Source organism: Coenobita brevimanus, chromosome 6 (assembly GCF_032717465.1).
Source record: "Coenobita brevimanus isolate Jiangsu-jjx chromosome 6, ASM3271746v2, whole genome shotgun sequence".
Classification (NCBI taxonomy): Eukaryota; Metazoa; Arthropoda; class Malacostraca; order Decapoda; family Coenobitidae; genus Coenobita; species Coenobita brevimanus.
The window spans coordinates 51188738-51200967 of NC_136959.1; the positions used below are offsets into that span (position 1 = coordinate 51188738).

General features: G+C 46.4%; 1 protein-coding gene across 1 annotated transcript in view; it reads right to left on the reverse strand.

The window, feature by feature from the left end:
• Positions 1-12230, reverse strand: part of LOC145401967 (putative G-protein coupled receptor CG31760) — a 348699-nt gene that overhangs the window by 206135 nt on the left and 130334 nt on the right. Inside the window, exon 2 of the mRNA XM_080274074.1 lies at positions 2250-2366. Coding sequence (XP_080130200.1) covers positions 2250-2348 — 99 coding nt within the window. The 5' untranslated portion in view covers positions 2349-2366. The remainder of the gene's footprint in view (positions 1-2249; positions 2367-12230) is intronic.

The following is a 12230-nucleotide window of genomic DNA, read 5'->3' on the forward strand; positions in this document are numbered from 1 at the left end:
GAGTAAAAGCTGTACTGTAAGCCGCTTTGAAAATTCCATAACGCCTCTTCTTTACCGACTTATTCTGCACAATGCGCCTCAGTATCCTCTTTGTCAGTGAACCAAACGCTGTGGATATTAACCGATATAATGAGCATACAAATGTTTAGTTGTAATATGCAAAATAAATCGCTGAGGAAGAGGTGAGACGGAGCTTCAGATGTCACTTAGAATAGCGTACAACTCCAAGACACCCCAGCAGCAGAATAAATAACACATAAGAGAATGTTAAGTCGTAATATGCGAAATAAGTCTCTAGGGAAGGGGTATTACGGTCGCTCTGCCATTTAGAATACATCCCTAAGACACCCCGTCAAAGGAATAAATCACACACACACACACACACACACACACACACACACACACACACACACAGATGAATGTTAACTTGAAATATGCAAAATAAATAGCTAAGAAAGAGGTGTTACGAAGCCTCCCCTGCTACTAAGAATACAGCTCTAGGACCCGTATTCTCGTCGGGAAAGGAGGCTCCGTAGCGCCTCTTATTTACCGATTTATATTTGGGATATGGCTGGTTAATATCCATTTGTACGATATTTCTGCAAAGTATGGCGATGTTTGAAGGATTTATATAACACAGAATAGGACGGTAAGATGTAATAAGCAAAATAAATCGCTTAGGAACAGGTGTTAGGGAGCTTCCTTGACAGATGAGAATACTGGCCTAAGACTCCCCTACGGCTGGCCATAATGTCGTGGGTTTGAGAGCAGCGACTTGGTAAGGGGGGGGGGAGAAGGGGAGGGGGACATGTTTGATATTCGTTAGCGGGTGTCTTATCTGCCAGGCTTCCTCCTCACTTATCTCTCTTCCCCGGTTTTATCTCCTTTGCCCCACCCTCCCATGCCGCTTCAGCCCAGACTCATCCTTCGGTATAGACAGGGTGGCACTCGGAAACCATCTGGTGGTTTCTCATGTTCTGTGCGGAGGGCTTATTCTGATGGTGTGGATGTGGCAGTGGGAGTAGGAAATGAGTAAATGATCCAAGACAGACGCTGATAAAAAGCTGACCGATCCGCCTCCACAACACACGAGAAGTCGCTAGTAAGAGTGGAAGGGGAGCATCACAGTGTGGGGAGCATCATATATGGGCCTCCCTGTTTATCAACCAGTATCGTATCATCCATGTAATTTGTATTGACTGTTTCTGCTTCAAACGATTTCATTCAGGTTGGTCAGAAGAATCGGGCTTTGAAGGAGCTAAATGGGGCTGTCTCTAACCTCGTCATTGCAAATGGTGTCTCCAAGGCTGGCGAACGCGCCTGTATGTACCTAATGAAGATTAGCTAAACACATCACTGTCCTAGAGTGCTTGATATTCCCATGTCTGCGTATTACTTTGCTTTTATTATCGACACATTTTGAATAATGTACGAAATGATTACAAAGTGCCACATGCAGAAAGAACAGGGAGAGCAGAAGTACAAATCAGAACCTCCTTCGTGGTACCCCTTCCATAGCTAATTATTCTGCATCTTACACCTTAGCATTCTCTTAAGTGTAGTTTATATTGTCCTTTTATCAAGGGAGTATCTATCAGTAATATACAACTGGATACTGAGGCTTAATGTGCAGTGTTAACCTTCATGGAAAAAGTGCTGTGAAACCTCAAAGCCACTTACACTTACAACCACATAGTTAAAAGTGAGTGCGCAGAAGTGAGAGCAAGTTCATTACTACTGGTGGTTATTTTTGAAGCACCTGTAGTAAACTTTTTATGTAATTAGCCTGCATCCTGCATTACACAGTGTACCCAGCAACTGTGCAAAGAGATCAGGGAAGTTCTGTAATTAATGTTAAAAGATCTTCGTCAATAACTGGGGCTTCTCCAGACTTTCGCACTCTCATTTTTTTTTAATAATACAGACCTTAGAATATGAACCTAGTAGTAGTCTAGCCTAGTAGTAATAGTAGTAGCAGCAGTAGCAGTAGTAGTAGTAGTAGTAGTTGTGGTAGTAGTAGTAGTTGCAGGAGTAGTAGTGGTAGCCCCAAGTTCATCTGAAATTTGAACCCAGTAGACTGTAGGTAAAGTTTCCCTCCTCCTTCAATCCACCATCCTTCTTTTGTAGGACAGAGAGAGAACTGAGAGATGTCCGTATAGCTGGGTAGTGGAGCCACCCAGTTATATTGATAGCACTACATGAAGGCGTCCCTCCCCAGCACCAGAATACGAACCAAAGATTCCACATACCATCTCCCGTTGTCCTGCAGCCTCCACCTGGCGGGGCGCTCCACAGGTGAGGACGATCACCCAGACCGCCCACACGATGCCACGCCCACACCACAGCATTCTTCACGTTCATTGGTCCTGTACACACACATAACACACTGAGTTGTAGGATCGTGTGAGAATCAGTATAGGGAGTTGCAACATATAGAGAGAAAGAATCACAGGCATGCTCATTTATCGTGGTCTAAAGGTGCCATCTCTCCACCTTATATACGAAGCTGTAACTAGAGATTATGGTTCTAGACATAAACAGGTGATGTGATAACGATGGACAGCCGTAGTACTGTCTTTTTCTGCCATTAATCTGCAGGAAATAGGCTGCAAAAGCAAAATTTCCTCGAAGTTCAGGTGCATGAACTATAGTTGTAATATAAAGAGTATATAGAGGAAATGAATCAGAGGTAGTGGTAATATCAGGAAATGAGGACTCACTGGCACCTGCAGTATAAAAGATAAGGAATCAGGGACACTTGTATTAGAAAGAGAGGACCAGCCAGAGTTACCTGTAATTATAAAAAGGGAGATTTAGAGGTAGTCGGATTATAAGGGGAGAAGGAATCAGAGATGGTCTTGGTATATGGAAAATGAAAATCCGTCCGCATCAGTATCACAGGTAGTCGTAATATAGACAGACAGACAGATGGACAAATAGACTAGATAATTATCTATCTATCTATCTATCTATATACCTAGGCTGCTTCCCCCAAGGAAAGGGAGGTAGCCGAGACAGGACGACACACTCCCCATTTACTCATCCATTCAAACACATTCATTCGCATCTTAGCCCCAAAGAGAAGAACGGACAGATCCTCACTGCATCACACCGCACAAGGGTCAACTGCGCAATGCAATCAGTGACATCCGCAGCAGGGCCCGACAGCAGAGCTGGTTTACCCCTGCCACATCATAACAAACCCATCCCCTTACCCGCACCTGACCTGACTAGCTGATCAGATCAAATGCGGGAGAATATCCCCTCAGGGCTGCGTCATCTCTTATTCATTCACAATTTCTCTCCTTTATTTATGTCACGCACAGCCACTCTTCCTTGCTCAACAGACATCCCTCTCGCATCCAACGCTCTCTTCACACTGTCCATCCATCCTATTCGTGGTCTTCCTCTCAGTCTTACACCTCTCACATCAGATCTAGTTATCTTTTTCACCAATCGCTCATTATCCATTCTCTCCATATGCCCAAACCATCGCAACACCCTCTGCTCAACTCTACCAGCCATCTCCCGAACAACTCCAGTTCTCCTTCGCAGTTCATCATTTCGCACTCGATCCATACGCTTCACTCCACACATACTCCTCAGACACCTCATCTCCATTACATTCAAACTTTTCCTCTCTGCTACACCCATATTCCATGTTTCAGCCCCATATAACGCAGTCGGTACCACAACACTCTCATACAGCCTTCTTTTTACATCCATTCTAAGCGAACGACATCTAAACACTTTTTTCATTCCTCCCAGCACCTTTCCTACTTATAGATAGATATAGATATAGATATAAGGGAACTAATCATAGGTATTCGTAATATACAGAGTACTAGTCAATGGGAATTAGTGATATAGAGATCTAAACACATGTAGTAGGAATAAGTGAGATCAAAGCATAGGCAATCCTAGTATAAGAGAAAGCAAGCACTAACCTCCACAGATAAAAACAATATAGAAAAATAATCCCAAGTCACTGTGCTAAATATGTTGTCAATTACTAGTTCATGTCAATTACAATTCTCGTAGGTCATATTTCTACAGGATGGTAAATAGCACCAGCACTGCATTAGGATAACAACGAGGCACAACATTAAAAAGACGGGGACACCAGGCGTAATGCTCTTCATGAACGGGTTCACAATTTGCAGGGGGGAATGTGAGGCCTATTACTCAAACATACCAGATTCCGGCACTTTGCACTGCTCTCTTAATTAAATTCTGGTCTTATCTAGGACACACAACTGCCCTCATCACCACTTTGGGCATTTTCACCACGACCCACACTCACCAGGCACTTTGCACACGCACCATACCATACATTCACCACTTATTATCGTTCACCAGTTCATTACACTATGCTCCCTCACCATATTACATAATCAGTACACAATACACACTGCATTATCAAAACACAGCACGTCTCTCTCTCTCTCTCTCTCTCTCTCTCTCTCTCTCTCTCACACACACACACACACACACACATATCACATCACGTCTACCATAACTCGTACCCAGTTACTGTCAGAGGAACTAATGGTGTGATGCGAGAGGCGAAATTCCATGACGTTTATTACCCCCCCCCAAAAAAAAAAAAAGTTCGCAGAATAATGACTTATTTAATAGGGGACATTTGCAAGGTTATAGTAAGGCCTTTAATATAATATTTGTTGACCTGAGGGTGGTGCAAGATTGTAGTGGCAAGGGTGCTGCCGAATAATTGCAGGCTGTTGTGGTAGTAGTAGTAGCAGTAGTAGTAGTAGTAATAGTATTAGAATTAGAAGTAGCCCCAGATTTAACTGACATGTGAACCCGGTCGGCTATAGGCTGAAGTTGCCCTCCTCCTGCGATCCACCATCCTCCTTTCATTGGAATAGGGAAGGAGCTGAGGGACGTTTTTACACCCGAGCAGAGGGGCAGTACGCTGGCAGCAGACCCACCAAGTGAAAGTTTCCTCTCCAGCGGTCTCAGAATACCCTAAAGTAGCGAAAGTGGATTTGCAAGGCGGGGGTAACAATATGCAAAGTATGGAATAACGCATGAATCTGATGACTAACCTCTGATTTGATGGTTAAAGTAATGAGCAGAAAGCAAAGTCTGTATATGTAACTGTCCATATGAAGGAGAGTGGTAGCCAGAAGTAACCATTCCCTATGCTGGCGATGTATAAAATGAGGGTGTTGCAAATGAAAAGTAGAGTGTTGTAATGGCAATATACATGTACTTCAGGATCAATATATATTATCGATATGAACCAACAGTCAAGGATCATATGCAATTACACGAACGAACACTCTACTTGCAGTCACTCTACAGGTATGCCAGGGCTTGTGCTTAGAATTCTAGACACGATGTACACGACGATTGCGAGACGAATACAGTGCCCCCCGAGCCACTGTAGCTCAAGATTAGTAAGTAAAATGTTTTCTTTGCCAATACTTTCTTAAGACAACGTGAACAGTGACGAAGGAATTTATGGACTATCTTCTAAGTGGCTTTGGAGGTTTCGTAAATGAGAAAAAAAAAATGCATATTACAGTTAGTATCGTCTTGTATAAGGGTGATGAAAAACACAGGGTAGCCCATACATAGCACTTCACTAGATGGTTGTATCTTATGCGTTCCGGGGGCGGCTTGGTCTGCTGGTGCGGGCGTGTGTGTGTGTGTGATAGGAATCAGGAATGAATAAATGTTGCTGGGTAGACATTGCTAACACTAAGCCGTCCCCACAACACACGAGAAAGAGCCCGGTGAAGTGGAGGAGGGGTTTTAAATATGGACCTCCCCTGGATATCGATATGAAAGTGATATACATAACAAAAGAGAATGTGAAAGTGTAATAGGCAAAATAAATCGCTAAAGAAGTAGTTTTACGAACTTGTAGACTAGTGAGGGTAGGTGTGTGGGGTTGTAGAGTAGTTGTAGAATAGTGAATGTGTTGCAGAGTAGTTGTAGAATAATGCATGGTGTCGTAGGGTAGTTGCAGAATAGTGAGGGTGGGTGTGTGGTTGAGTAGGGTAGTTGTAGAATAGTGTACGGTGGTGTAGGGTAGCTGTAGAATAGTGTATGATGATGTAGGGTAGTTGTAGAATAGTGAGGGTGGGTGTGTGGTGGTGTAGGGTAGTTGTAGAATAGTGTATGGTGGTGTAGGGTAGTTGTAGAGTAGTGAGGGTGGGTGTGTGGTGGTGTAGGGTAGTTGTAGAATAGTGCATGGTGGTGTAGGGTAGTTGTAGAGTAGTGAGGGTGGGTGTGTGGTGGTGTAGGGTAGTTGTAGAATAGTGTATGGTGGTGTAGGGTAGTTGTAGAATAGTGTATGGTGGTGTAGGGTAGTTGTAGAGTAGTGAGGGTGGGTGTGTGATGGTGTAGGGTAGTTGTAGAATAGTGTATGGTGGTGTAGGGTAGTTGTAGAGTAGTGAGGGTCGGTGTGTGGTGGTGTAGGGTAGTTGTAGAATAGTGTATGGTGGTGTAGGGTAGTTGTAGAGTAGTGAGGGTGGGTGTGGGGGGGTTCCAAGGTCATAGGGTGGGAGCAGAGGCAAGAACAGGTCACCATGGCAACGATTCAAGCTGCTGGAAGGAAGGATCGACAGCATGTTTTGGTGAGGCATGGGAGGGGGGGGAGGATAGGAGGAGGATGGGGAGAGGAGGAGGGGAGTGGGGAGAAGAGGGGAAGAATGGGGAGAAGGGAAAGGGGATGGGAGGAGGGGAAAGAGGATGGAGAAGAGAGGAAAGGGATGGGGAGAAAGGGAAAGGAGGAGGAGGTTTGCATAGATTAATAAGAAATATATAGCCAGAGAGAGAGAGAGAGAGATGAAGCGAGTACTATGAGGAAAGTGGTGTGATGTGGTGTGATGTGGTGTGGAATGGTGTGGTATGAAACGGAGAGAAGCGAGTACCATGATGAAGGTGTTGTGGTATGATGTGGTGTGGTGTGGTGTGGTGTGGTGTGGTGTGGTGTGGTGTGATGTGATGTGATGTGGTGTGGTGTGGTGTGGTGTGATATGATACAGTTTGGGGAGATGTGATCTGGTGTGGAGTGGTGTGGTGTGGTGTGGCATGGTGTGATGTGGCATGGTGTGATGTGGTGTGGTGTGGTGTGGTGTGGTGTGGTGTGGTCTGGTGTGGTGTGGTGTGGTGTGGTGTGCCATGGTGTGGTGTGATATGATACAGTTTGGGGTGATGCGATGTGGTGTGGAGTGGTGTGGTATGGTGTGGCATGGTGTGATATGGCACGGTGTGGTGTGGTGCGGTGTGGTAAGGAGTGGTGTGGTGTGCTATACTCTGCTGTGATGTGGTGTGGTGTACAGTACTGTGGTGTTCTGGGGTGTGGTACGGCGTGGTGTGGGATGGGGTGGTGTCGTATGATTTGCTGTGGTGCTGTAATGTAGTGTGGTATGGTGTAATGTGAGGTGGGATAGTGTGCTGTGTTGTGGTGTGGGATGGGGTGGTGTCGTTTGATTTGCTGTGGTGCTGTAATGTAGTGTGGTATGGTGTAATGTGAGGTGGGATAGTGTGCTGTGTTGTGGTGTGGGGTGGTGCGGTCTGGGATTGGGTGAGGTGGTGTAATGTGGTGTGGTATGCTGTGGTGTGGTGTGGTGTGGTGTGGTGTGGTATGGTGTGGTGTGGTGTGGTGTGGTGTGGTGTGGTGTGGTGTGGTGTGGTGTGGTGTGGAGTAGTGTGGTGAGGAGTGGGACCCCTTCAACTAATTGCCGCATCCTCGGTGAAAACACAAGTGGGGTAATGACACTATGGTGGTAATTGGCTGCAGGAGGGGAAGAAGAGAAGGGGAGAGGGGAGATGAGAGAAGAGGAGGGGAGAGGGGAGATGAAAGAAGAGGAGAGGAGAGGGGATATGAGAGAAGAGGAGTGTAGGAAGGGAAAGGGGAGATGAGAGAAGAGCAGAGAAGGAAGGGAGAGGGGATATGAGAGAGAGGAGTGAAGGAAGGGAGAGAGGAGACGAGAGAAGAGGAAAGGAGAAGAGAGAAGGAAGGGAGAGGGGAGATGGGAGAAGAGGAGAGGAGAGAAGTGGAAATGAAAGCAGGAGATAGAAGGAGACAGAGAGCAGAAGTCGAGAAGAGAGATGAGAGTACTGGAGGGAAGAAAGATGACATGAGAGGAAAGAAGCGAAATGGAGAGAAGAGGTGAGGAAAGAAGTCAAGGGAAAGGATACGTGGTTGAGAGGAGATGAGAGAAATAAAGAAGTGAGAGGGGAAGAAGAAAATTAAAGGAGAGGAAGTGGAGTGGGTAAGAGGGAGAGGTAGGGACAGAAAAGGAGTGCGGAGTCAGGCAGAGGTGGAGAGAAAAGGACTACAAGAAAAGACGGTAGAGAAGAGAAGAGGAGAAGAGAGGAAATTTAAACTGGGAGATGAAAGGAGCGGAGAACAGTGCAGCGTGGAAGCTCAGAAGGGAGGATAGAAGTTAAGAGGATAGGAGAGCAGAACTGATAGACAGGGAGAAAGATAGAGATGAGAGAAGAGGAGAGGAGATAAGAAGTGTAGAAGCGAAAGAGGGGCGTAGGGAGGAAGGAGGAAGTGGAGAAGTAGAATAGAAAGATAGGGAGAGGTGAAGAAGTTAGGTGGAAAGGAGCATTTGGATAGGTGGGGTGGAGTGGAGGTGGAGAGAGGAGTGGAGTGAGAGGAGTGGGTCGTGAAAAGGAGGAGTCTGGGTACGGAACGTGGAAAAAAAACATACCTTTTTTATTCCAACTTAGCCAAAAATAATAATCCCTCCATCCTCAATCATAAGCTGTGGTAATAATTAAATACTAGAAAATGATGCTAGTCACGAAGAATGCTACAGGAAGGATGAAGAACTATAACGTTACCTTTTTTCTGCTACTGAGCTTAGGAAAACTGTCTACACAAAGACGAAATTCTGGGCCATGTTAAGGTGAAACTACTATAGATGAATGTGAAAGGTATAGTTACATACGGGTTGGTGTGGAAAGCGAACAGAGAGAGAGAGAGAGAGAGAGAAAGAGAGAGAGAGAGGGAGAAAGGGAGAGAGAGAGAGAAAGGGAGAGAGAGAGGGGTGTGGGAGATGAAAAGGTAGTGAGGGAGACGAGAAAGTCAAACGAAGCGTGAGGGAGAGAAAGGAATAAACGGAAGTAAGTGAAAATAAGAGAGAAAAATGGAGGGACGGGTAAAAGAGAGGGATGATGGCATTAACCAGGAGAGACGGTGGGGTTGCAGAGAGAGAGAGAGAGAGAGAGAGAGAGAGGGAGAGAGAGAGAGAGAGAGAGGGGGGGGGGAGCGAGAGAGACTGACTCTATCCTTTGTACAACCCTACAGTGACGTCGCTTCATCAAAACTTCCATACCTTAGAAAAGTCGATTAATTTTGTAATATGAAGCTAATTACTCCCCCCCCTCTCTCTCTCTCTCTCTCATTATGCTAAAATTTCCTCTCCCATTTTCTACCTCCATTATCTCCGTCCTTTCGTCTTTTCCCCCAGAGTTTTTCCCCTTTTTATCGCCTTTCCCTCTTCCCCGTCACCAAGGATACGTCTTATTTTCCTTCCTATTTCTTTTTATTTTATCTTTTTTTTTTTTTTGAAGGGAGACTCACTGACTTCTCCCTCCTCCCTCGCCTCTTCGTCCCCTCCCTTCCTCCTCATACAGTCCCTTGCTCCCCAAAACTCCCCTCCTCCCCATATCCTTCCCCCTCCCTTTTCCTTCCTTCCCTATCTCCTCTCACTCTCCCCTCCCCCTTATCGTATTTCCTTCCCTCCTACCTCCCCCCTTCTCCCCTCTCTCTCCCCCTCCCATCCCCTAAACCTTTCCCTCTCCCTTACCTCCTTATCTCCATCAGATTTCTCCCTCTCCTCTCCCTTCCCACAGTCTTTCCATCTGCCCACGCCCACCCACCCACTCCCTAACCAACTCCTTCCCTTACCATCCTCTCTCCCTCTCTGTTACCTCTTTCCCGGCATTCTTCCTACCCCTCCCTCTCTCCTGCCTCCCCCTTCTTTCCCCTACTCTCTTGCTCTCCCTGTCTCCTATATTCCTTCTCCCTAACTCTCTCCTTCAGACCTCTACCTCTCCGCTCTCTCCCATTGCCTCTCTCGCTCCTGCTCCACTCCCTCTCTTCCCTAATTATCTCCTCCCTGCCTCTCCTCCTCTCTCCCCTCCTGCCTCCCCCTCCTCCCTCCCCCGCCTCTCGGTGACCTGTGACCTCTGGCAGTAGTGATGTCCATGCTACCTGTCCCTTGCCTTACCTGCTCCTCCGTCACTACTCTCTCTCTCTCTCTCTCTCTCTCTTTTATCCATCGCTCTCCCCGCATTCTCTCTAGATTCCCTCTCCACTTTTGTCAGTCTGCTCTTAAAACCTTCTCATCTTTCCTCTCAGCTCCCTTCACTCCCCTCCCATTCCTCGCTCACTCTCCTCTCTCCTGTCTCCTCGTTTCTCTTCCGCCAACCTCTTCCTCCCCTCTCATTTTTATTTCCCTCCCCTCCTTCCCTCCCAGATTCATTACTCTTTCGTCCTTTAGTCAGATTCCCCTCTTCCTGGCCTCCCTTCCCTCACTCTCTCATCCCTCCAACCTTCTTCCCGTCCATCTCCTCTCCTTCATCTCACTCTCCCTTCTTCTCGTCAATTTCCCTCCTCGTCACCGTCCCTCCATATCGTCACTCTCCCTCCTTCACCATACTCTCCTCTCCTTCTCACTCTCCCCTCTTCCCCCTCCCTTCCTCTCACTCTCCCCACCTATCCTAGCCTCTCATCTCCCAGTCCTCTCCCTCCCTTCATTCCTTTCACTCACCCTTCCTCCCCCTCCTTCCCAAATCCCATCCAATTTCCCTCACTCTCTCCCTTTCTCCACTGCCTCCCTCGCACTTCCCTACCTCTCTCCACCTCCTCGCTCCTCCAGTTCCATTTCCTCTCCACCCCCCCTTTTGACCCGTGACCTGTGACCTCTGAGGCAGGGATAAACGGGGGTGGGGACTACGCTACATGTCAGCTGGCCTGAAATATAAAAACAAGAAGAGTGAAGCCAAACTCGGGGAGACGGGTGGACCGGTCATAGCGTGTGTGTGTGTGTGTGTGTGTGTGTGTGTAAGAGAGAGAGAGAGAGAGAGAGAGTGTGTGTGTGTGTGTGTGTGTGTGTGTGTGTGTGTGTGTGTGTGTGTGTGTGTGTGTGTGTGTGTGTGCCCAATATTCCAAAACCAGGCATAGACCAAAGAATTCGTTCCTTGGGGCCCAGCCTTCCACGTCACCTCTTCGGAGCTAGTACCGACCGTCCATATTGAATACATAATTGGTCTGTGTCATTCAGATTGGTGCAGTGGTGTTAATACGTCGTTGGTTTATTTGGAAGATCATTAAAATATGCCTCAATAATTTTCAAATCTTTAGGCTATTTCCTGCTCCAGCCTGGGATCAATTTTGAGAACTTTCATCTGTGTGTAAGTGGGTAAGTAGGTAGGTAAGTAGATAGGGAAGTAAATTGTAAGTGGGTAAGTAGGTAAAGTGAGTAGATAGGTAAGTAAATTGTAAGCAGGTGAGTAAGTAGGTGAATAAGTAAGTTTGTAGGTAAGTAGGAAGTAAGTAGATCATCTTGTATGTAGGTAAGTAGGAAAGTAAGTCGATAAGTAAATTTGTAGGTAGTAAGTAGGTATTTAAGTGGGAAAGTAAGTATGTTTGTAGGTAGGCAAGTAGGTATGAAAGTAAGCAAATAAGTGAAGAAGTAAGTTTGTACGTAGGTGAGAAGATAAGTTTGTATGGGGACAAGTGGGTAAATAAGAAGGTATGCTTGTATGCAGGTAGGCAGGTAGGTGGGTGGTTAGTTGGGTTGTTGGTTAGTTGGGTTGTTTCGGGAGGTGTGGCTAAGGGCTTAAAGTGTCCCTCTGGCGTATATGAACACAGGATCGAACCCCGGTATACCTAAGGAGTTGCAAGAGGTTTAGTACCCGTGTTCTTAATCTCAGTAAACCACCTCAGTAAACCCAGCGACCTACCGTGGAAATACTCCTGAGGTTGCCAACACACCTCACTGCATGCAACCCCTTGAAACCATCCCAAGTCCTTTCCTGTATATTCCTACTGCTGCCAGACGATTTTAATCAGCTTATCAGTGGCTTCTTGTACTGAATGGGGGTTATCAGTGCCGTATCTAAGCCTCTAGTTCGAAAAGTCTATCCTTAGCTGAATAGAATCGTGACGGGATAGTGGGAATCAAGAAAAATAGCGTTACTCAGACTCAAAGAGCTCCCGAATCTGTGTGTGT